At 45.7% G+C, this 25321-nt stretch overlaps 1 protein-coding gene across 3 annotated transcripts in view; it reads left to right on the top strand.

The window, feature by feature from the left end:
- TUBGCP3 (tubulin gamma complex component 3) overlaps positions 1 to 25321 on the top strand; it is a 64017-nt gene that overhangs the window by 4622 nt on the left and 34074 nt on the right. For 2 of the 3 annotated variants that reach the window (XM_065895956.1, XM_065895958.1), the window contains exons 2-11: positions 2619 to 2726; positions 5810 to 5877; positions 8616 to 8693; positions 9932 to 10149; positions 11957 to 12129; positions 13141 to 13259; positions 13881 to 14006; positions 15735 to 15803; positions 16169 to 16301; positions 18212 to 18378. In XM_065895956.1, coding sequence (XP_065752028.1) covers positions 2619 to 2726; positions 5810 to 5877; positions 8616 to 8693; positions 9932 to 10149; positions 11957 to 12129; positions 13141 to 13259; positions 13881 to 14006; positions 15735 to 15803; positions 16169 to 16301; positions 18212 to 18378 — 1259 coding nt within the window. Of the gene's footprint in view, positions 1 to 2618; positions 2727 to 5809; positions 5878 to 8615; positions 8694 to 8851; positions 8853 to 9931; positions 10150 to 11956; positions 12130 to 13140; positions 13260 to 13880; positions 14007 to 15734; positions 15804 to 16168; positions 16302 to 18211; positions 18379 to 25321 lie in introns of all 3 variants that reach the window. The other variant, XM_065895957.1, reaches the window with a different exon arrangement.

Genomic DNA, 25321 nt, shown 5'->3' with positions numbered 1-25321 from the left:
CGCCCTCTGGGAGGTGGCAGTGGTTCCTAGTGGCCTCGTTTTAGAGCCGAGGTCCCTGAGACCTGGAGAGGTGAAGTGCCGGCCCGCTGTCCTCCGGCTGCGGCAGGCAGGGCCACGCCGGGAGCCCAGGCCTCTGATCCCGGAGCGTCTTGTCTCGAACTCACTCATTCCTGCTCCTGCCGCTGAGTAGAGGCGGGAAAGCCGTGGCCCTGCCTGTGGGGTGGCCTCTCACCTGCGTGGCTGGAAGTGTGTGTGGGCAGCACTGCAGCGGCTCTGGCACTCGTCAGGCAGTGTATCCTTGAATTCACCGGTGCCATTGCTTCTTGAAGAGATGTCGTGGGAGGCTTGGCGGGGGGTGTACCTCCCCTTCCCCGCTCCTGAAAACCGCCCACCCCTGGCACATACCCAGAGCAGATTGGAGGCGAGAGTGCTCTGGTACTCTGTGGTCCAAAATTTGAATACTCCTATTTTTAGTCGTGGGTTAAGCCACATCATCACAGAGCTGCCGTGTGGACCTCCTTGTCTGGGACTCTTGATGGAGTGCGTTTGGCTTTGATGATTTGGATTTTAGAATCCAGTGTCATTGGCCTCCTCGAGGAACAGTGTCCTGAGTAGCCCTGAATCCCACGACTGTGTCCTTTCCACCTGGGTCTCTGGCTTTTCACCTGGCAGGCTCCTGCCTGTCTTAAAGGTCGCTTCCTCGGAGGGGCCTTGCGTAGCCAGCCTGTGTCACGACGTCTTCCCTGTTATTTGCCGTCGTAATGTCCTGCTTATTTCTTAGTCGCTCTTGTCACAGTCTGATTACCTTGTGTCTCAGTTTTTTGTATTCTCACAAAGGCTGCCTTGTTAGCCACTATTTCTTGTCTATTCTATTCTTAGGGCCTGTACTGTTTGGCACGTCGTAGGTGCTTTGCAATTATTCATTGAACTACTGATTGAGTTTACTTATACTTTAAAAATTGGATGATGTTTTGGGAGTGTTACAGGAGAAATCTGTGGTTGGCATTGTTTGATACTTTGCATTTTAATCTTTGATGATAGTCATTATTAAAGAGAATAACTGCCTCTGCTAACCTCCTTCACGGTCTGGATTCTATGCGTCTACCTTTGAAGCACAAGATAGGTGGGTTTGGTTTAAGAAATAGCTGATGGGTTTTTCAAATACTTTATCATCAACAAGAAAGATAGACTGGAAACTTGGCTGGCAGGCAGATAGGGAAACTGCAGTGCGGCTGCAGAGGTGGGAGGGATGTGGTAGACGTACAGAGGTGTGGAGAAGGTGTGAAGACAAGGAAGAGGAGAGTGTGTCTGGTACTGAGGAGGTTTGAATTTTGGGTGGGAGAAAATTCAAAAGTTCATGAAACTTTCAGAGTGGGGATTTTTCTGTGATGTCCTCGAGTATGTTGTTAATGAACTGCTGTTTGTAGAACTCAGGATCATGGTAATCTAAAAATGAGTTTTAACTAAAATAGTTATACAAGCACTCCTTTTAAATAAGTGATGTTCAGTGACACTTAATATTTAAAAAATTAATGTATACTTGGTGTAGAAAATTTTTAAAGTGGGAAAACATGAAGAAGGTCTCCCCTCTAATCCTGTGACTCCACAGAAACAGTGTGAGTTACTTCTGTTTGCTCCTTTCCCCCATGTATACACTCACCTTCTGTGTTGTGGTGCAGTGGTGTTTAAGGAAGACTCCGCACGTGCGTGTGTGTGTGTGTGTGTGTGTGTGTGCGTGTGTACGTGTGCTGGAGGTGGGAAGGCGGTCTGAGGAGCTAGGTGGGGGAGGGTGTGTCAGGGTTCTCAGCTGGACATGAGTGAGGCGTCCTCAAGGAAGGGCAGGACCGCAGAGCATGGCTGGTGTGTCGTGAGCTGGGCCAGGAGAGGTGGCAGGTGGCAAGGGGCCCAGTGTTGTAGGCTTTCCTCAGGATCAGCCTGACTGCGTGTGGGTAATTTACTCCAGGGGCAAAAGGAGGAGTAGGTCACCGGCTACTCGGGAGACTTGTTGAGATGGGCTAGTGGCTATGGAGTGATCATAGTGGGATACACTTTTAGAGGTCGAGTCAGCAGGGTTTACTGATCTGCCTTGTTTTCTTTGCTCTTGTAGGTTTATGCCTTAGAAAAAAAAGATCCCCCTTTCTCAGTTTCGTGGGGTTTTTGAAGGGCGTGGAGGCACATGTCTGTGTTTAAGCCACCCTCTTTACCTGGAAGTGCACACGTGGTTCATAAGTTATTGCCCATTTTGGTTGCTCGCGGCCAGTCCTGTGTGTATGCACGTGAGCCCTGGCGCTCCTTGTAGGCTCTGCTGAGCAGGTGCCATGGTTTGGGCTGGCACTTTTCCTGCTCCTTTTTTTATGTTTATCAATCCAGTCTGTTTTCTGTCTCTTAGGAGTTGTCAGACTTTGTGTTGCTGTCTCCCTCACTTTGTCTGTAAAGCTGTCATTCTGCTCATTTAGTCATTCATTCTGCCTCTTTGTGGCTCTCCCGTCCTCTCAGTTAAGCCCTGGGGAAGGTGGACGGTAGATGCACATGCCCAGTGCACTGTGTTGAACTGGAGCTTCAGGGGATCACAGCATAACGTGATGGTGATAACTTGCATCCTTTTATTTACCTTTCAGCCGATGTGGCCCAGCAGTTCCAGTATGCCGTGCGAGTTATTGGCAGCAACTTTGCCCCAACTGTTGAAAGAGATGAATTTCTAGTAGCTGAAAAAATCAAGAAAGAACGTATGTATTTTTCTTAAGTGTTATCATGTGTTGCATTCTTAAACTTGTCGAAGCTTAAGTTTATACACACACACACACACACACACACACATACACAGATATATACTTGTGTATCTTTTTATGTATGTATGTATTTCTTTGTATGTGTATGTATGTATGTAGTTCCCAAGCACATTTTAATTATAGGTACTATTACAAATATATAAAAATATATATTAAAAATAAGGACAAGAACATAGTGGAAGGGGGTTGTTTTAAATACTATTATAACAACATAATCTGGGTTAAGAATGTGAGAAAGATAAAAGGACTTCATATAACTTGCAGCTTATCTTGTGATAAGGATTTAATCTTAGGCACCCTTTGACCAGATAACAGAGGGAATTATCTTGGCAGTTAAAACAACTCAGTGAGTTAACTCGCAGTACTTCAGAGCTTACCGTTGAAGGTTTTAATTCTGAGATGGTCCTGAAAGCTTTCATACACAGCGTTTGTTACCTTAGAGAAGGAAGCTTTCCACGTATTAGCCCCCGGTTAGGAATGGTTGTCCGACTGTGCGTCCCAGCAGCATCTGCGGGAGGGGCTCTGAGCACCAGGGCCCACCTGTGAGAGCCGCCCCTGTCCCGGTCGGAGGTGGTTCTTCCCCAGGGGCTGGGTCCCCTTTCCTCACAGTTCTCCAGACTCAAGAGCCTGGCCCCAGCCACCTAAGCAGCAGCCTGGCACCTGAGAAAGCAGGTGCGTTCTCCCTGCAGGCCCGGCTCTCAGGCCGCCCAGGTGGACCGGGCTGTCGCAAGTGGTAATGCCACCTTCTCGGAGGTAGCTCCTCACGGCACCGTTTCCCACCTCAGCTGTTGCATTATTAACTGTTTGGCCAGGGCTCTGGGTGGATGTCCTGTTTCAGAGCTGGGTACCCGAGCTGGGTGGTGTGGCAGCCGGGGGTAGGGTTGAGGCCCTGGCGTGTGAGCGGCTTGGTCCGGGATGATTCAGACCTTGGGGTTACCTGGCATGTAGGTACTGTGTAAGGTGGGGGGGGACGGACTATTTAGCATACTGTAGAGACTTATTTTCCTTTCTTGTCTGTAAAACTGAGCCTGAGAACATTGTACTCGCTTCTTGATCCCTGATGATTGTTACATTTTAGATTATTGGTGAGAGCCCCAACTACTGGGTACTGCATTTAACAGACCATGCCCTTTCTGGATGTACAGATCCAGGCCCGCTGGTGAGAGCACTACGCATCCTTGGAGCAGCTGAAGATAATTTGTCCTCAGAGTTACAGGACTGGCAGCCACGTTGTTGGCTGGGTCCTGAAGGGTCCTTTTTTAAGAAGAAAACTGTAACCGTGTGCAGTTTGTTGTTCTGTGTAGTCTCTGTACCCTTGAAATGAGGTTTGCTGTGTAGACGCAGTGCGTCTCTTCTGCCCGTTATCACCTGGTGTCCGCGGCTGCTCTTGGGCCCCCAGCCCGAGTCCCCAGCCCTGACGTGGCCCAGCTGTGGTTGAGGTGTCAGTGGTGGTGCACGGAGTGGTCACCAGTGGTCTATCATCTTTCATTCATTCTTAGACTTAGTTTTTACATTTTAATATTTTTGAAATTTGGTGATTGTTTTTGGTAAATTAGATTAGCTGAGTTATGGTAGTTCTGCCGTCTAGAATAGCACAAAAATGTTAACTTGCCATTTTATATAAAATGCTAGTATGTTTTGTATTGGCACAAATCGCAAAACTCGTGTGTGACAAAATTTCACACCTATTGGTGTCTTCATTTTTCACATTGGTGAGTGAGGTACATTGTAACTCAAGGCTTGTTTTGCTTTATTTAGCAGTCTATTAGATAAAACATCATTTTTGGGGTGAATATTCTGTGTTCATTTTTATTAATATCCTTTACTATATTTTATTGTACTGTGGCTTTTATATCTGAGTTAGCATTAGTCCCATTCTGTAGAAATAACATGTAAAAGTAAATTACATTGAATTTTTAACTGCATTCATTTTGTTGAATGCATTTTGTAATAATGCATTTTAAAGAGAGTGTTACCGTTCTGCACAGGAAGACTTGGAGGTACGGCTTTGATTAGGATGAAGCGGTCTCTGGTGTGTCCATACGAGACATGCTGGGCCATACGGTCAGTACGTGATACGGGGACCCTTTCCTAGGTGATGAATGTGAAAAGGTACTGGCTGTCAGGTCAGTCATTGTCTTTCTAGAGAAGAATTCGAACATTTAAACTAAGTGAGCTTGGCTGATGAGATTTTAAGGAAGCAGTCCTGCTACGCTGGGGTAAATAGACGCAGATTCCTGTAAACCAGCTTCTGAGGGTGGTGCTTTTCTCTCGGCTGTAACGGGATTCCTTGGAGAGGCATCTGTGCACAGGCGGTGCATGCAGCGTGGTGGATGTGGGTGAGCGTCTCCTCCCAGGCCCACGTCCTCCTCCACGGAGCTGGGCGGCGAGTGAGCTTCTCGTTGGTTCCCTTGGCTTCTAGAGAATGTGCTGTGGCCGTGAGCCCTGGGGACACGCAGGCATGGAACGAATTCCTGGGTGAAGATTAGCCCCTTAGCTGTTTCGATTTCGATTTTGAAACAGTAACTGACTATTATATCTTACACCAAAGCAAGATGAAGCATTGCGTATATATTAACAAAAATGCTTAGAAGGTGTGGTTTTAAGTCACACTGTCATGAATGGGGTACTTCTTTGTTATTACCGTTTGCAGTTGGGATCCCAGAGATGTTTTCACCTCCCATCCCTCCCTCCAGGTGGCCTTTATTAACTAGCTGAACTCGTGGTCCTTTGCCTCCCTGGGCGGTTTGTTACTATTTATAGATAGGATCTAAAAAAATCCCATCATGTCTGTTACTTTAGCTAATTTTCACATAAACTCTTTGATTCCAGCCTAATTTTGTCCATATTTTACAAATCTCAGATCCAGTGACCTGACGAAATTTATGGAGCTGAAGTGACGTTGCCTGGTTATTTTGATTCTTAAGCTCAAGATTCGTTGCAGACGGCAGAGTTATCCATTACTGTGAAGAAGAAACTTCGGTGTGTGTCACTAACATGCTCATTTTCTGACTTTGCAGTTACCCGGCAGAGAAGAGAAGCAGATGCTGCGTTATTTTCAGAACTCCACAGGAAGCTTCACTCACAGGTATCATGCACGTGTCTGAAAGCCGCTCTGCTGTTGGCGAGGCAGTCAGTGTGGCTGGGAGCACATGGTCACCTTCTCTGTGTTGGGTAGTGGCTTTACTCTAGATAGTGTTTGCTTTTCAAAGACGTTCGGTGTTAGAAGTAGGTTCTAGCTGGGTTGAATGTGAAATTGCTTATAAAGATGAATGAAGCTGCAGTGAGAAAGCGATCAGACTTCCTGGGCAGTGAGCGTGTCACCGAAGCCTTAGTTACGTCCCTGGGAGGAAGCACGTCAGCAGAAGCTTTGATGTGTCTACACACGACAGCAGAGGCTTAGCTTGTTGGTGCATCTCATTGTTCATCAGGTGCAATCCCTGCTGTTACTGTGAATAAGTTCCAGTAAATTACTGTCACGGTAAATAAATAAAAAATTGATCTGAACATTTTGTGCTTGGATGTTGATACTTGCACGTGCTTTAAGTACGTTTTTCCATCTTTGATGATATTTATGAAGTTAAGAAATGACCTTGCAAGAGATATGATTAAAAAAAAAAACCTTTCAATATGAATATAATCTAACATTAAATTATAAAATCCAAAAAAAAAAAGGAAGAACCTTTTTTTGTATAGTCGTTTCCAGGCAGATAGTTTCAAACTGCAGTATTATTTGGTTTTCTTAAACTTTCTCTATTTTTGAAAACAACTTCACTTGTGCGTTGAAAATTACCAAGATCTTCTTATCAGATGTCACATTCCCGGAACGCTCATTAGCCTTCCTGAGATCCCCAAAGGGAGATTTCATCAGTAAGAGATGTTGTGTCTGTTAACACTGGCCATGAGGTGAAAACATATTTAAGGCGTTTCTAATTTAAATGGCTGTTTCCCACAGTTCAGTTTGGAACACCAAATGCTTATTCCTAAAGCGGCGATGTTTTACATAGTAGCCGGCTTCCTAGGGGTGGAGGCTGAAGCGTGGTGGAAGACGTTAGCGAGCAGCGGGAGCCGTCCCTTCTTGTTGCTGAAACGTCTGCTTCTTTGGAACCACAGCCGTGGTCGGTGTTTGGTCCTCCCTCCCGCCCGTCAGGGCCTTCCAGCAGTGTGCCCGTGGGCACCGGGGCAGGTCCGAGGGGCCCTTTGCCGTTTGCCATTGTGTCCTTAGACCCCAGGCGGGAGTCAGGGAGCAGTGGTGTGGGCAGGGTGTCCTGGGTTAGAAGCTGGACCGTGGCGGGCGGGGCAGAGCTGAAGACAAGGAGGGGCTGCGGGTGGGGGGAGGAAGGCGGGGCTGTGCGAGAGGAGCCTGGGCCTCGGGAGGGGTGGGCCGGGGTGCGCGCCGCTCTAAGTAACCGCGCGCGCAACGCTTGTTCCCATGCTCCTCTAGGGCTTACGGGGCCCTAATCCGCGCTTCCACATTTAGAATTCGGGGTGTGCACAGCGTTTAACGTTTTATGTGTGAATTGAGGTCCTTTCAGTTTCAAAGTCTAAGACGACAGCGTCTGAAGTGGTTTAGAATCATCTGAAACGTGTGCTGCTGGAGTTGTTGATTCTGGCGGTCCCACCAGCTCTGTTCTCTCCCCCTTGCTGCTGCTTCGGGCCCCGGGGTGCTGACGGGTGTGGATCGCAGCCCCTAGGCTCCCTTGCTTCTGGTTGGCTTCCCCTGGAACAGGCAGGGTAGGGAAGAGTGAGCCCCTCCTGCCGCGCTGCAGGGACACGCGTCTCTGTTTCTGAGAGACGCACGTCTCCTCGGGCGGTCCTTTCGTGAGCCTGGACCACTGGGCGATCCTCCTGTGTCTGGAAGGGCAGTTCATGATAGCAAAGTGTATTTGCCCGAACGTCTGCTTACCACTGGGCTGAGGCCTCGGTCAGGGCTGGCCTCTTTCTTCCTTGCTGTTGTCCCAGCTGGGGAGTTGGCTGTTTCTGAAAAATTCTGTGTGAATCAATTAAATACCTGGAATGAAATTATTCTTTAAAGAAACTTTCTAGGAACATTTTATACATATAATGAAGAACTTGTGCAACGTGAGTAACCGTCCCATAATTTGTTTTGTAAATAAAGTATTTATAGTTTCTAGCCTATGCATAGGAAAGGTAGGAATACAGGAATAGAGTGGAATGCGCTGTAAATTTGGGATAAAACGTATCGAGGGCGGGCTGCTTGCTGTTAAGGGTTGTGAATCGGGGGGAGTGATACATGTTTGGAAATTAATGAAATCATTATGATTACCTTACATAGAAACCTAGGGGTAGTTATCCTGACATCTAAGTGCTTCAGAACCTTGAGTTTCCCAAGAATGCATGATGCTGAGACCTACGTCTTATACTTTGGAATTATTTTCTTTTTCCTGATACTCTCTTTTTATGCCTTAAGTTGGACTTAAGGCGGGGAAAGCATTCACACATTTTGTGATGGTATTATTCTTATAATCACTGTGTTTGGGAAGTTGGTTATTATAAGAATTATTTCAGGGAGGAAATACCGTTAGACAGGAATAGGGTAATTGAAAAAATGTTCGCGTTGGGACTTCGGAGTTAGATTTCAGGGGGTTAAAGGTTCCAAGGGTCTTGACCTCTTGAGAACGTTCTCTTGCCTTCTCATGGACAGCACTATGGTAGTGCCTGAAAAATCGACAAATTTAGGTTTGATGTTACCAGGTGAATTTTAAAATGCTTTTCTATTTTGGAAATAAGGGTAATTTAGGAGAGAGGAAGATAAAATTGGGAACTAGTACAAAGTTGTTCTTTTAATGTTTTCTTTCTAAACAGGGAGTTTTGAAAAATAAATGGTCAATTCTCTACCTCTTGCTAAGCCTTAGTGAAGATCCACGCAAGCAGCCTAACAAGGTGAGAGGCTCTATTTTCACAGCTCGATGCCTTTTTAAAGCACAGTGTCTTTTGCTGGGACAGTTACACCAAATTTTGATAGGAATTGGCTTCCATACTTAAGAAAATAGTAGGAGAAAAGCAAAATAATTTTGTATAGTTTTCTGGGCAGTCATGAGGGTCAAGAGATTTCTTTTTCTTTCTTTCTTTTTGTTTTGTTTTTAAGGGCATTTTTAGTCAGTCTGCTGTGTTTCCTTAAGATGTTTCTGAGGATCATGTTATTCAAATATAACAATGTCTGGTTAAATAGAGAATAAACTATCAGTTTTCAGATTTTTATTCTGTGACGTTATTAATATTAGCACAGCTTCATTATTCTTTGGGTTAGAAGACCTTTTAGGGTTTTCTTGGGTTTTCAGATATCATGATGAACATTAATTACTCTTATACCATGAAAAGTTTGTTGTCAGTGGGTTCAGTTTTTGACCCGTGTGGTGTTTGAAAGAGCTATTGGGCTGCCGCCCAGAGTCCCAGAGAGTCTGGTGTAATAAGATGCTCGACCACAGAAATTTGAGTGTTTAGAGAGTTGAAGAATGTGGGTGAAAGAGTCATATTGACCTTTAAAGCCTTAGTCTGAGTAATGGGCATTCTTTCATTACATAATAATGCCAGGCTTCTAAAAATATTTGAGTAATTATTTGAGTTTCAGTTTGCTTGGCTTCTGAGTAAAGTGTTTAGTTATCAGACCATGTGGGAGTTTTGAGATTGAGAAAACGTTCCAGAACTTTATCAGTTCAGGCATATTTCAAAGCTATAATAACTGATTTCTCGTTTCATAAACGCAGGCACATCTCGTTTTATTGTGCTTCGCAGATACTGCATTTTGTACAAGTTGAAGGCGTGTGGCAACTTTACATTGTCAGACGATGGTTAGCATTTTTAAGCAATAAGGTATTTTTAAATTAAGGTGTGTATATTGCTTTGTAGACAGAATGCTCTTGCATACTCAATAGACTACAGTACAGTGTACACATAACTTTTATATGCACTGGGAAGCCAGAAAATTCGTGTGACTTGCTTTGTTTCACTACTCATTTTATTGCGGTGGTCTGGAACTGAACCCACAATATCTCTGAGGTCTGCCTGCACAAAATCCAGTTACAAAAATAGAACCAAAGTCTGAATGTGAATTGTCTTTGCGGGTGTGGGAAAGCGTTCTGTAATTTCGTACCCATATTCGTGACGCCTTTTATTTTCAGGTTTCTAGCTATGCCACGTTGTTTGCTCAAGCGCTATCCCGAGATGCTCACTCCACGCCCTACTACTACGCCAGGCCTCAGACCCTGCCCTTGAACTACCAGGACCGCAGCGTCCCGCCGGCCCAGAGCTCTGGCAGCCTGGGCAGCAGCGGCGTCAGCAGCATCGGCGTGTGCGCCCTCAGCGGCCCGACCCCGACGCCTCAGCCTCTCCTCCCGGGGTAACCCAGCTCGCGCGCGGGAGTCCTCACACAGTAGGAGCGGGGGGTGCTCGGCCTTTAACCAGGCATTTCCTCTTCGCCGAAACTACCTCCAGAGCCTCGTATGTGCCAGGGATGTTCTAGGCGCCGGGTCTGAGGTGCTTTATCTAGGATGTTCCCTTCCAAGCACTCCCTCCGTTTCAGACGGGAGCTCTTCCCGCGTTTAGTCGTAGCTGACTGTGAAGGGTTTGGGCCGGCTCCCGCCTGTTAAGGCACAGACCCGTTAGCAGGGGGCCCGCTCACGCGACGGCGTGCAGAGCCTTCTCTGGCCGTAACTGAGCGACAGGCTCTTGCTGGGCTCTCGTACTTCTCTCAGTGCACGTTGCCCCTTCATAGGTGTGCTGTTCTCTTCCTCAGTTATTTAAAACGTCAGGAACATACGATAAAGCTGTCTCGTCCTCAAGTGCTGAGGTCTTCAGACTGAGGCACCTTACGGTGCTTTTACATCAACGTGCTGTCACGTCCGGTCACACGCAGAGCTCATGGCTGAGAATAAAGAAGCACCAGTGCCGGAATGGACTTGGAACGTTGCTCTCCTGCATGTTTTTCCATACACGTTCCTAGAAATCCCATTAACGCAGACTGTGCTCTAAAATGTCAAAAAGTGGGTATTTTTCCAGGAGAACAGTGACCAAGGATTTACCATCAAATGACGTTTTCCACATGAGCGCAATACAGTTATGAGTCACTGTGCGACTTAATCAGAGTTTGTTAAAGTTATCAGAAGATAGAATGTGTGTACCACACGTGTGGAATAAATGGAGTCTAGTATTTTAGAAAGACAGCAAAATACATCCCAAAATTTCATCTTAAACTCATATTCTGGCTAAAAGAATAAACAGATGTTCTTATTTTCCCCTTTAAAATAAGTATTTGAAATAATTAGTGTCATGATACAGAAAAAGCTGTATAGACAACTTTGAACTGAAGTGGTCTTTTAGAATTTTTTCTTAAATTTAGGACTATTCAAAAACATAGTTTTAATTTAGTGTTGTTGATGACTTTTTCCCCCCGTCAAAAATAGGGAAAAGTCAGGGCCGTTTCAGGTTTTTCTTTCCTCTCTTACTCGACCAGTGAAAACCAGAGCTCACCACTTGGAAGCAGTAGTGCCACTGAGATCCTCGTTTCTGTATTTTGCGGTCCCAGGAAGCACTATTTTTGTTGCGGTTGTCAAAACATGTCATTAGAAATCAGCTGTCAGCTTCCTACATCTTTAGGGAGCAGCTTTGACACGTTCTCCAAATTATTAGAAGCTGTCTTGACCTTCGATGTGCCTTTGCCTTGTATTTTATGTTTGTGCGTTTTTAAAACTAATTGCAGATTACGACGTTTCTTTTCGTATCAAGTGCTGTGAAGACTGAGGGACAGGGAGGACGGAAGGGGGACAGTGTTTCGGATTTTTTTAACTCAACGAATGTTGACTGGATGAAAGATGTTAACTTTCAGGGTAAAACCAGTAGTGAATCTCAAAGTGGTTTTAGCTGGGTGGTGTGTGTTATGTATTTGTAAAGAAAAGTCCAGTAGGTTGTGACTTGTGTGTTGAGAAGTCTGTGGAGGGGGCAGGAAGAGCCCGAGAGCCACCGCGGGAGCCCAGGAGGCCTTGGGCGTCGTCGCTGGGACACGGGGGCGCGGTGGTGGTGTGGCCGCTCGGGCGTCTCAGGATTAAGTCACTCAGTATAGCAACTCAAGCAGTGTGTCTTCGGCTGTCTCAGTGTCCTCCGTGAAGAGCCGGGCATTTGAAGACACAGACGGTCCCTTCCTCTTTCAGACAGTCTCACCCAGCTCCGGGCGTGGGAGATTGTCTTCGACAGCAGCTGGGCTCACGTCTTGCGTGGACTTTAACTGCAAACCAGCCTTCTTTACAAACCACTACCTCGAAAGGTGTCCCCAGCGCTGTTTCTCGCAACGTGACGAGGCCACGGAGAGAAGGGGATGCAGGTGGTGAGTAGGGATGCACCCCTTGTTTTAAACGCTCACAACCTTGGCCTGGTTTCTCGTTCTGGTGACGGGGTTCAGGAGCCTCAGTCCTCCAGGCTGGCTTTGTCACCCTGTCACCCTGACTGTGCCTCCCCAGAGCCGCCCACTCCTCAGGTCCTTGCCGAGTGCTTTCCTGGGTCTGCTCTCCCTTCCCCAGTGACGATAGGCCCAGTTTGCTGCAGTCTGATATTTATGGACCATTATCGCCACAACTGACTGCAGCCTGGAGTGGGAGCCTGACCCCACTGGGCTCTCACTGTGTCTCCTCCCACTGAGACCTTGGATCTGTGGGCTTTGCCTCTTGTCATGACATTGGGTAACACCTGAATTCTGAGTTAGCTTTTGTTCCAAGGTTTGTGGAAATCATAAATCCCTTTCTGCTGTGTTAACTCCTTTCGTCATGGTGATGGAGATGGAACCAGGTCTGCGTGCTTGCTGTGTAGTGTAGCCAGTTTTCTAAACATCGTATGAAATAATTATCCATCCTTTTGTGATTGATTTGTGCTGGTCCTTGATCATGTATTACACTCCCACATATTGCTTTGTCTTTTTTTTTTTTTTTTTTTTTTTTTTTTGCGGTACGCGGGCCTCTCTCTGTTGTGGCCTCTCCCGTTGCAGAGCACAGGCTCCGGACACACAGGCTCAGCGGCCATAGCTCACAGGCCCAGCCGCTTCGCGGCATGTGGGATCCTCCCGGACCGGGGCATGAACCCGTGTCCCCTGCATCGGCAGGCGGACTCTCAACCACTGTGCCACCAGGGAAGCCCTGCTTTGTCTTTTTAAAAGACTTTCGGAAGAGAAATTATATGATCTCCATATCATTTTCAGAAAATCCTTTTTTCTTATAACTTCATATTCTTTCTCATCTTAAACTCATTTGTTTAGTTTTTAAATTTTGTTCTGGTTGCAAATATATATCACCTGGAGCGAATTGTGTTGTGCGATTTATTTCACCTTGTAAAAACCGTGTTACAGGTGCTGTGGAAGTTGCCGAGGCAGCCCTAGTCAGAGATATTCTGTACGTCTTCCAGGGCATAGACGGCAGAAATGTCAAGATGAGCAACGCTGACAACTGTTACAAAGTGGAGGGAAAGGTACGGTCACTGAAACCCCGTCTGAAGTGTTCAGAAGTCAAGACAGATGGCATCAGGACCAGGCAGGCACGGTTGGTTTGTGAGGCAGTACTAGGGTCACGAGGGCTGGTGTGCAGATTCGGGAGTCCTGGTCAGCCTGCACCACGGAACCCTGGTTTGATCCTCAGCGTGTTGCCCCCTTTCCTCCTGTGGCGGTGGTGCCCGAGTTACCTGATGGCCAGGTATCCTGGCATCTTTGCTTCTGTCTTCCAGAACCTGCCTTTCCCACAGTCCTTCTTGTTGACCCTCTGTCCTTTTGCGACTCTTAGCCGAGTCACGAGGCCACTGATGTCACAGACTGTCCCTGCCATGCCGGCACCCCGGCCAGTCACTCCTGGGGCGGTGGGACCCAAGCCTAACACTTGCTCCGAGGTGTCTTACTTCCCTGCCTGCTCTGTGATGCTTTTTGTTCCCTAGAGTCTCACTGCTTTCACTTGAGTGATGGTGTATTAGTTATCTTTAAGTTTCTTATGTTGAAGCCTAAGAATTATAAAAGTACAAATGGTTAAAACAATAATAATAATTAAAATCCTAGTGTTAAAAATTTTTTTATTTTAAACTCTGGATATATTTACTTTTTAGGCAAACCTAAATAAATCTTTGAGGGATACAACAGTCAGACTTGCTGAGTTGGGATGGTTACATAATAAAATCAGAAAATACACTGACCAGAGGAGCCTGGACCGTTCATTTGGACTTGTAGGCCAGGTATGTTCTTTGTTATGGAGACACGTGGGGTTTTGGGGTGACATTCACCTCGGGAAATGCTTAATCTCCTTAGTATCTTATAAGAAAGTCATTCTGAAGAGGGTTCTTTTTACATAAAGAAGGTTTGAAAATGGACTGTGTCAGTCACGGTCAACTCAAGAAAAGAGAAAACATAGTGGATAGTGACAAAGATAATCAAATATAGCGATTTTTAAAAATGTTTAATGAATACTTAGGAACACTGACCATGTTTGAGTCACTTTACATATTTTAGTGTATTTTCCCTTTGACTTGATTCTCTCAATTAAAAAAACCTTTTTTTAATTGAAGGCTAGTTGATTTACAGTGTTGTGTTTCAGGTGTATATCAGGGTGATTTGGTTACACGTATATATGTATGTATTTTTATTACCTTCCATTGTAGTTACAAATATTGAATATCGTTGCCTGTGCTATGCAGTAAATTCCTGTTTGTCTATTTTACTATAGTAGTGTACATGTGTTAACCCCATACTCCCAGTTTATCCCTCCCTCACTTCCCTCCCTTTCCCCTTTGGTAACCATACGTTTGTTTTCTATGTCTGTGAGTCTGTTTCTGTTTTGTAAATAGGTTCATTTGTATTATTTTTAGATTCCACATTGAAGTGGTATCATATGGTATTTGTCTTTGTCTGACTTACTTCACTTTGTATGGTAATCTCTAGGTCCATCCATGCTTCTGCAAGTGGCATTATTTCATTCTTTTTTACAGCTGAGTAATATTCCATCGCATATATGTGTGTGTGTGTGTACACGCACACACACCCCCACACCACATCTTCTTTATCCAGTCATCTGTTGATAGACACTTAATGTTTCTTTTATGTTCTCTAACGTTCTTCACTAGCGATATTTTTAAATTGGCAACTCCATGCCAGTTCCCCCCATTTTGGTGAGGGGAGTTGTACCATCCACATTATTAAAAACTGCCTTGTGCCTTTTCAATCTTAAATTCTGAAAAGGTATCAGAAGGACCTTCACATACTCCTGTTACTCTGGAATGAACTCTGGGTATAAGCCTAGGGATATGCAGGAGGAGAGCCTGTGACAGAACCTGCAAAGGACAGACAGGTTTCTCAAGGACATAGAGAACATACTCATGGTTACAAAGGGAAGGTGGTGGGAGGGATAAATTAGGAGTTTGGAATTAGCAGATACACGGTACTATGTATATATAAAATAGGTAAACAGCAAGGACCTACTGTATAGCACAGGGAACTATATTCAGTATCCTGTAACAAGCTATAACAGAAAAGAGTCCAAAGAAAAGAATATAGATGTATACATATATATGTATAACCGAATCACTTTGCTGTACACCTGAAACTAACAGAATATTGTAAATCAACTATACTTCAATGAAAAAAAATTAGAAGGGACGTAATCTGAAAATAAAGCATCAGTGTCTAAAGTGAATGCCCTTTAGCTTATGAAAAATGCACTGTGTTTCTCCACTTCCCTCCTGCAAAGCTCATGCTGAGGGACAGCCCTTTCCGGATGCTATTAAATGCGTATATCGTGGTGGGTACACCTGCGTGGGGACTGTGGACAGAAGCGGACTTTCATCTCGCGGACACCTGAACTTTGTCTCAAGGCGTCGTCCTGCGAGGTCCCCGTGTGTTGCGGTGTAGTGACCGTCGTGTGCAGTGACCGTGTCCTGCTTTAATTGTGCTCCGTCCTTTCTCCACAGAGCTTTTGTGCTGCGTTGCACCAGGAACTCAAAGAATACTACCGATTACTCTCTGTTTTACATTCCCAGGTAAATACCTTATTTTTAATTCCTTCAGGATTTGAAGTGTTAGGAAATGCCACTATACAGAATTTTTAAGTTTCTTCATACATTACTCTTTATAGATAAAAATCTGACAATCCTGTTGGGAAGGACTGGATATCTGTAAAGTTTCAGTGTGTCCTAGAGCCAGTTCATTGCTAATTTTCAGGGTCCTGTCTGCCATTGAAACAGACCTCCTTTGTAGCTTGAAGGAACTGTCGCTGTCTCAGAGGGACCTTCTGTTTCATTTTTATGCGGATAATCCTTTCCCCGTGTCTACTTCACGTGGATTAAGACATGCTTGGCCTGTTTGGTGACCTGTACTTACACATTCTGTCTTTCCTGTTTTTCAGCTACAGTTAGAAGATGATCAGGGTGTGAATTTGGGCCTTGAGAGTAGCTTAACGCTCCGGCGTCTCCTGGTTTGGACGTACGACCCCAAGATAAGACTGAAGACCCTGGCGGCCCTGGTGGACCACTGCCAAGGTCATTTCGCTTTATTTCAAAGCAGGTTTTAGGGAATGTCACCGAGGTTTGTTTTTGTGCCTGCCCTTCTGTATGCTTAACAGCCAGAAGGATGCTGATTAAATACAAATTAATAGACGTGAAATTATAGGGAGAATAACCAGCTGCCCGCATAGCCCAGTGTTTATGCTTTGGAGGCTCAGGACTTCCTTGAGGGGAGGGGCGGGGTCTAGTTTTCAGAGATTTCGCTTTTTCCTGTGGCCCACGGTGTTCCAGCTGCTTATCTCTGTGCCTCTTATTTGTCTTTCAATTAGCAGCCTCTCCTAGCGCTTCACTCCCCCCAGGTTCTGGCCCACGTCTGGGCTCAGCAGCTGCGTCACAAGTTCCCTTGTTTGCGCGTCTGGGTGGGGCCTCCCCTGGGCTCTCGGCCTGTGTTTCTAGTTGCTTCTCAGCATCTTTCTCACTGTGTGTGCTCCCTTGGCCAGGAAGCCCTTTGTCTCTCCTCACCTGTAACCGTGGGCACTGGGGATCCCTGCCCCCTCGGGGTGGAAGGGCCAGGTGAGATGTGGGGGCTGGTGACCACCCTGCCCTCCTGGCTGCGCGTGCGCTGCCCCCCTCCCGCGGGATGGTTCTCGGGGCCACTGACTCCAAGGGCACGGTGTGGGGGGCACCTTCCTCAAAAGAAGAAAGAAGTCGAATACAGTGAGTAAATGCCTCCTTTCTCTCCAGCTACCGGCAGCCCCCCAGCTGTCTTCCTGCCGACCCCCCTCCCTTTCATGGTCCTGGCGCCTCCAGCTCCTCCCTAGTCCCCCAGGCTTTGCCCTCCCTGGGGCGCTGGGGTCCCCGCTCTGGGCCTTCTTCATGCCCTGTCCTCATAACCTGCCAACTGGCTCTGTCTCTGTTTGTGCACACATGCCAAGAGGGATCTCACTAAAGTCAGAGCACATCAGTCCTTTCCTTAAAATCTGTCCGCAATCCGAAGACGCAGACGTAGAGAGAATGGACTTGAGGACATGGGGAGTGGGAAGGGTAAGCTGGGACACAGTGAGGGAGTGGCATGGACATATATACATTCCCAAATGTAAAATAGATAGCTAGTGGGAAGCAGCCGCATAGCACAGGGAGATCAGCTCGGTGCTTTGCGACCACATGGAAGGGTGGGAGAGGGAGGGTGGGAGGGAGACACAAGAGGGAGGGGATAAGGGGATATATATATATGTATAGCTGATTCACTTTGTTATACAGCAGCAACTAACACACCACTGTAAAGAAATTATACTCCAATAAAGCTGTTAAAAAAAAAACTTTCTGCAATCTAACGAACTCCAGAATTATTCACATGGGAACTCTTCATGTGCTTATACTGTAGGATCTGGGTTTTGCCACTCCCAATATTTTATGCTGAGCTGTGCTCCTGGGCACAGGGCCATGTTTTCAAACTGTAGGGCCACCAGTTAGTTAATGGGTTATGACATCAGACTAAAGAGTTGAGCCCAGCGTATTATACCAAAAGGAAAAAGGAAAAAATAGAAAATCTTAAAGTGTAAGTATTGTTTGTAAAACGCTTGTTTTCTATATATGCCTATTTGTGTATTGGATTGCGGTATAAAGTGTGAGTCTTGATGTGGGTCTCAGCCAAGAGAAGGTGAAGAATTGTGTTCTCGATCGTATCTCGAGTCACGTTTTCCAGAGAGGCCGTGGAGAGTCGCGTGAAGCCCAGGTAGAACCTAGGCCTCTGGGCTCCCGGTCCGTCACGTGTTGACTGCTGCTCCTACGTCCAGACAGTACTGAGAGCAGCCACACCGTATCTCCGTGACTTGGCCATCTAAGAGAGCAGCCACACCGTATCTCCGTGACTTGGCATCTGCATCAGTGTTCAGTTGTTGGTTTCTGCTGTGAGTGTCAATGTGGATGTTTTGCTGTGTCCCCAGGAAGGAAGGGAGGTGAGCTGGCTTCAGCCGTCCACGCCTACACCAAGACGGGGGACCCTTCCATGAGGTCCCTGGTGCAGCACATCCTCAGCCTGGTGTCGCACCCCATCCTGAGCTTCCTTTACCGGTGGATCTACGACGGGGAGCTTGAGGACACATACCACGAAGTAAGGGACGCGGCCCCTTCTCAGGCGCGGCTTTGAGGAGCATGGGAGCAGTTACCCTTTCTTGATTTTTTCCCAAAACGATTTCCTCCTCACAGTGGCGCCACCACACCTCATTTGCCTGCCCGGCCTGCTTTGCCAGCTACCTCGGTGATCAGAGCTGTATTTGGTCAGTGAGAAATCGTCATCCCCGTTTGAGCGGTGGGGACCTCAGCAGGGTCAGATCGCTTGTCCCTGTTGATCAGCAAGCTCGGGCTGGGGGTCCCTGGTCTTCGTCCGGTTTTGCTGGCGGGGGGTATTACGTGTTCTCGTGCTTTGCACCATTGACGTGTGAACTGAACTCATCTGGTTCGCTGCGGCGCTGACGGTTTTAATGAGACGGGTTATCTGTGTGTGTACGTGTACCTATTGAAGCACAGCTAGTTCTGCCAGAATGCAACGTATTTGTCCCTAAAAACCACTGCTGTGCAAAATCACACGGTAACAACCAGGCTTCTGGCAAAGAGTAGAGTGAGGGGCACCACACTCAAAAACCTTGTCATTATGTTACATTTAAAAAGGGTAGGAATTAAATGGAAGCTGTAGCACAGTTTTTTACACATATTAAACGGTTAAGGAATGGGCAGATTCTAGAGTAAATATGGCATTGACCTTGACAAAGCCCTGGTGTTAGCTTGTGGGCCTGGGCGGAGGCAGGATGGACGGTCGTGGCTGCTGGAACGCGTGGGTGAAGGCGGCAGGGCAGTTTCAGGTGCGTCTGTGGGGATGTTCGTGTGTCCCACGTGGCTGGGCTCCTGTTTTCACCTAGTTTTTCGCAGGTGAAATTGCACGTAAGCAATCGTGGAAGCGGATCTGACCGTAGGTGGTACTGTTTTGTGCTTTGGGGACACACACGGCATCCACATGTGCATGTGTGCTGTGGAGGCCCCCAGGGTGCCCTGTAGGCCTCCTGTGCAGGGTTGGGCTTGTAACTGTTGCCGCCTGGACACGGCCCTTTTGCCTAACAGCTCTCCTATCCGAGCAGATTATGTTCTTATAGTTTTAAATCTTACCCACATTATTAGAGTGAACACCACTTCATGTGCCTTCCTGGGAGTGTGTATGAGCTTCTCTGAAGTCAGTCCTGGGAGATGGGCTGGCTCGGCTGTGGGGAGGGCACAGCTGTAGGTTTGACTCCGTCTCGAGTGCTGGGTGGCTTTCCCGGTCCCCACACTCCATGCACCCCCGTCGGCTTATTCCTCCTTCCTGTGTGCACTTCATGTTACCCAACCTGAGTAAAAGTGTTTTTAATCTAATGTATGAGATGTGGCGTCTCCTATGGTATTTATGTATTTGTGTTTCACTGGTTACTAGTGAGATTGACCAGCTTTTCGTGTGTATCGGTTATTTTTATTTGTCCTACTAATTGCTGTTTGTATTGTTTCCCCATTTGTCCTGTGGATTTGTCTGACTTTTTAAGAGTCGAATCATGGGATGGGTTTATACATTTGGATATCTTGTATCTGTAATTGCACTTTTTTCCTTTAATTATTTTTCTTCAATCATTTGTTTTCACATTATTTCAGACTTAGAGGTGTAAGAATAGAGCCGAGAATCATAGGCCTGACGGATGCTTTCCAGATGTTGGTTTTGCCATGTTTTATCATATACTGAATTCCCATTTACACTGGAGTCTGTTTCTGGACTATTTTTTTCTGATTTTTTTGGTTTGCTATTTCTTTGTCAGTAGTACTTAAGCGTAGCTTTAAAGTTTGATATCCGGTAGGGGCAGCTCTTTTCACAGTCGTCCTTGTTGTTTCTGCACATTTCTACTTACATATAGATTTAGAATTACCTTGTTCATTCTGCCAGATAAAACCTGAGAGAGTTCCTAGAAACACAAACTATCAGACTGACTCATGGGAAAAAGAAAATCTAAATAGACCTGTAACAAGTAAAGAGAATAAATCAGTGCTCTAAAAACCTTTCCAGTAAAGAAAAGCCCAGGGCCAGATGGCTTCACTGGCGGATGTGACCAGAGTGGGGCCGGCGCCATGTCTGCCCCTGTCTGCCTGGCGGGGCTCCTGGACCTGCTTCCTCTGGCCCGCCGTCCACTCCTCCCCAGTAACTTCCCTGTGTGCAGCTCCTGTTGGTCTTTGTTGGAGGCTCTGCAGACAGAGCTCACTTCCTGTGTAACGTGGCTTCATCCTGTGGTCCTTCCAGGAAGCTCTTTGAAACGCCCATGTTTACCTGGTTCCCGGGAGGCTTTTCTCTCCCCCTCCTGCTGCAGAGCGACTCTCAGTGTCCCACCTTGGTTGACTCTGGGTTTGACCGACTTGCAGCCCAAGGATGAGTTTTCAGTCCTTTTATCTGAAAGGAAAACTTCCAGGTGGCCTCTGAGCTTTGCTATTTCTGTGGTGTCATTAAAACTGCCTCTGGGTCCACCAGTTGAGATTTTACTTTTATTTTATTTATTTATTTATTTATTTTAAATTACTTAATTAAGTTTTGGCTGCGTTGGGTCTTCATTGCTGTGCGTGGGCTTTCTCTAGTTGCGGTGAATGGGGGCTACTCTTCGTTGCGATGCATGGGCTTCTCATTGCGGTGGTTTCTCTTGTTGCGGAGCATGAGCTCTAGGGCATGCGGGCTTCAGTAGTTGTGTCACATGGGCTCAGTAGTTGTGGCTCACAGGCTTAGTTGCTCCGCGGCACGTGGGATCTTCCCGGACCAGGGCTTGCACCCGCGTCCCTTGCATTGGCAGGTGGATTCTTAACCACTGTGCCACCAGGGCAGACTGGACTTTTCTTTTAATTATTAAAAAGATATGATCCTTTAGTCCAGTGGTGCAGGGATTAGTATCCAGCTTTTATTTTGTTTATCTTGTATTAGGATGAAGTGCAAAGGCAGGCAAGACTAGAGCCCTGTAAGAATTTACAGATGTCCTCTGGATAGACATTTTTCCAAAGAAGACATACAGATGACCAACAGACACATGGAAGGATGCTCAACATCACTAATTATTAGAGAAATGTAAATCAAAACCACAGTGAAATATCACCTCACACCTGTCAGAAATGGCCATCATCAAAAAGACAAGAAATAACAAACATTGGCGAGGACGTGGAGGAAAGGGAGCCCCGTGCACTGTTGCTGGGAGTGTGAATTGGTGCAGCCACTGTGGAGGGCTCTCAAAATAATTAACAATAGAACTACCATAGGAGCCAGCAATTCCGTTCCTGGGTATATACCTGAAAAAACGTAAACACTGAATTGAAAAGATACATGCACCCCGATGTTCATAGCAGCATTATTTCCATTTGCCAAGATATGGAAGCAACCTAAGTGTCCATCAACAGATGAATTAATAAAGAAGATGAGGTACATATACACACAATGGAACACGACTCCGCCATAAAAAGAATGGAATTTTGCCATTTGCAACAACGTGGATGGACTTGGAGGGCATTATGCCAAGTGAGATAAGTCAGAGAAAGACAAATACTGTATGCTATCACTAATATGTGGAACTTAAAAAATACAACAAACTAGTGAATGTAACGAAAGAGAAGCAGACTCAGATGTAGAGAACGAACTAGTGGTTACAAGTGGGGAGAGGGAAGGGGGAGGGGCAAGATAGAAGTGGACGATTAAGAGGTACAAGCGGTCATGTATAAAACAAGCTACAAGGATATACTGTACAGCACAGGGACTATAGCCGGTATTTTATAATAAGTGTAAACAGACTTTTAATCATTGTGAATCAATATGTTGTACACCTGAACTTATATAAAATGTACATGAACTATACCTCAGTTAAAACAAAAGATTTTACAGATGCACTGAATGATTGGTGTAAAAAGTACTTCCAGTGTTTGGGGAGAAGTTTCAAATTATTTTTGGTTCTTACAGAGTAGTACTGAAAAGAAAACCAAAGTTTTTCATTTTGCTCCAATGACTGTCTAGGGAAACTCTATCATGAGACATTTAGTGGCTCACATGGGTTCTCCCCTGTAAACCGAGAGAGGTGAACAAATTATGCCAGTGTGTTCAAGGTAAGGACATGATAACTCAGTGCTAATTTGTTTTATAAAGGATTGGGGCCTTCAACTAGGAACGGGAAAATAAGGGAAAAGTTAAAAGTCAGCACTCTTGCTTTCAAAATTAGAAAAATTTCAGACAGCAATCAGACGTTAGCTGAAAAGCTCTGCTGAGGCTCCCAAACCCGCATCCTTGGATCGCAAGGTCGGCGCACCAACGAGAGAGGATGCAGGGGCTGCTTTTTGGACTATCTCTGTGGACGCCTTCAGCCCTCTCCTTATTTTGTTCCGCTTACACTTTTGCTGGGAATTACTGGATTTAAAGGTTGACCGTGTACCTGTCTTACGCTTCGGCACTTTGACGCCCGCCCCTGAAAGCTGTCGTCTGCCAGGCTGCCTGGTCAGCTCCAGGGCCTTCCCCCGGTCCAGAGCCTCCGGCTTCTCTCCGCGTGGCCAGAGGCGGGTCTCTTGGTGGCGGCCTGCCTGTCGACCCGTTGAAGTTGGGGTCCTTTGTGGTCTGAATGAATGGATCTGGTCTTAGAAGATAAGTCGCTTGCTGAGGAAATTACCCTCTTTATTTCTGTTCTTAGCAGGAAGACCTTGGCGTTCGTCCAGCACTTCATGAGAAATCCTGGTTCAATTATGCTTTATATTTTCCCTCACTTCTTTCTGTGTCTGACACAGTGGTGAAAATTAAAGAACCTTGAGTGGAAAGTGCATCAGTAAAATAAAAGCGTATTGCAATTATATTCTGACCTTGATTCTTTTCCTCCGTAGCTACATTTTTCGCAAGATTAATTATATTCTAAAGTATGCCCAGGTCTCTCGGTGTTTGCTTCTAGGTGTTTGCCAGGAGGGTGATTGAGTGCTACTTTGCCCTCGGATGAAGTGATGCTTTCGTAACTTCTAAAGATGACTGAATGCCTGAGTCCTTTATCTTTTAAATTAAATTTTCTTATTGTTCATACTGATAAAAATCCAGCTGTACTCCAACTATCAGGATAAATTAGTGTGTTGTCTGTAGAAACTAGCTCTTCTGTTTCAGTGAATAACAGATAAATAACAATTTATGTGCAGTTAATCGAATCTGTTGAATGGCAAGCCGCAGAGCGGACACTGTGGTGGCTGGGTAACCTCTTCGATTGTTCGTGGTGAGCTTGTGACACTGTGGTTTCTATCAGGGCTGATCTGAGTTCATGTTAAAGTGGTGATAGCCTCATCGTAACAGTACTGAAAGCAGTCGCTAGTTATGTGTTTAAAATTAGAAAGGGAATATAAGTTTAAAAACTAAAGAAAGGAATATCAACAAATACTTTCATAATTTAAATTGATATCTAAAGATAAGAATATGAGTTGGAAATAAATGTAGCAATCTCGTCCCCGTGATCATAAAAATGTTGGCATTTGTTCAGACGCTACTTAAAGGAAACTGGAATAGGGTCCTCGATACCATCTAGGATCAACTACAAGGATCAAAGATAAGACCTTAACATCATTAGAAATTTTGTTTCCTTCAATAACTACCCTTGGGAGTAGATTTCTGTGAACAGGAAAAAAAAATCTTTTTTAGTTGATCGCCTTGGGAAAACAGTGTTTCTAAAAAAATTACTTGTACCATGTGTTCACTCATTGGCCTGAATTACTCAGTTCTTTTGAACAGTATTTTTTTCTGATTTAAAAATGTGCAGTTAAAGCGATTTGAGTATGTAGGCACAGAGGGGAAAACTAAAATTTATTGAATCTCATCGTGAACCTATAACCTCTGTTAATATTTTTGTATATCCCTTTTTTACAGTGTATTCTTACATATTTTTATGTGTGTGTATATCATACCACGCATAGTATTTTGTAACCTCTTTTTTTTAAAAATAAATTTATTTATTTTTGGCTGCGTTGGGTCTTCGTTGCTGCTCACGGGCTTTCTCTAGTTGCTGCGAGCGGGGGCTACTCTTCGTTGCAGTGCATGGGCTTCTCATTGCGGTGGCTTCTCTTGTGGAGCGTGGGCTCTAGGCACGTGGGCTTCAGTAGTTGTGGCACGTGGGCTCAGTAGTTGTGGCTTGCGGTCTCTAGAGTGCAGGCTTGGTAGTTGTGGCACGTGGGCTTAGTTGCTCCGCGGCATGTGGGATCTTCCGGACCAGGGCTCAAACCTGTGTCCCCTGCATTGGCAGGCGGATTCTTAACCACTGCACCACCAGGGAAGTCCTGTAACCTCTATTTTTATTTGAAGTAAATAAAGGAAATAATTTCGTGCCATTAAACCTTATTCTTCTATACCAAGACTTCTTAAAATGTGATCTCTGAAACTCCTGAATAGCACATAAAACTGTGTATTTTGTGGATATAAGCATTTTTTTCCTGGGAAGAAAATCTGTAGTTTTCATCAGATTCTCAGAATGGCTTCTGATAGTTAACAAACTTCATTTTAATGAATTAATTAATTTTTTTCCAGCCGTGACACGTGGCTTGCGGGATCTTAGTTCCCCGACTAGGGATTGAGCCCAGGCCACGCAGTGAACGTGCTGAGTCCTAACCACTGGACTGCCAGGGAATTCCCATACTTCATTTTTTTTTTTTTTTTTTTTTAACATCTTTATTGGGGTATAATTGCTTTACAATGGTGTGTTAGTTTCTGATTTATAACAAAGTGAATCAGCTATACATATACATGTGCTCCCATGTGTCTTCCCTCCTGCATCTCCCTCCCTCCCACTCTCCCCCTCCCACCCCTCCAGGCTGTCCCAAAGCCCCGAGCTAATATCCCTGTGCCTTGCGGCTGCTTCCCCCCAGCTATCCACCCCACCACGTTTGTTAGTGTGTATATGTCCATGACTCTCTCTCGCCCTGTCAAAACTCACCCTTCCCCCTCCCCATATCCCCAAGTCCGCTCTCCAGTAGGTCTGCGCCTCCATTCCTGTCTTATCCCTAGGTTC

Source organism: Phocoena phocoena, chromosome 18, assembly GCF_963924675.1.
Source record: "Phocoena phocoena chromosome 18, mPhoPho1.1, whole genome shotgun sequence".
Taxonomy (NCBI): domain Eukaryota; kingdom Metazoa; phylum Chordata; class Mammalia; order Artiodactyla; family Phocoenidae; genus Phocoena; species Phocoena phocoena.
Note: the sequence above shows the minus strand (reverse complement) of the source record. Positions and strands in the feature narration are given on the sequence as shown.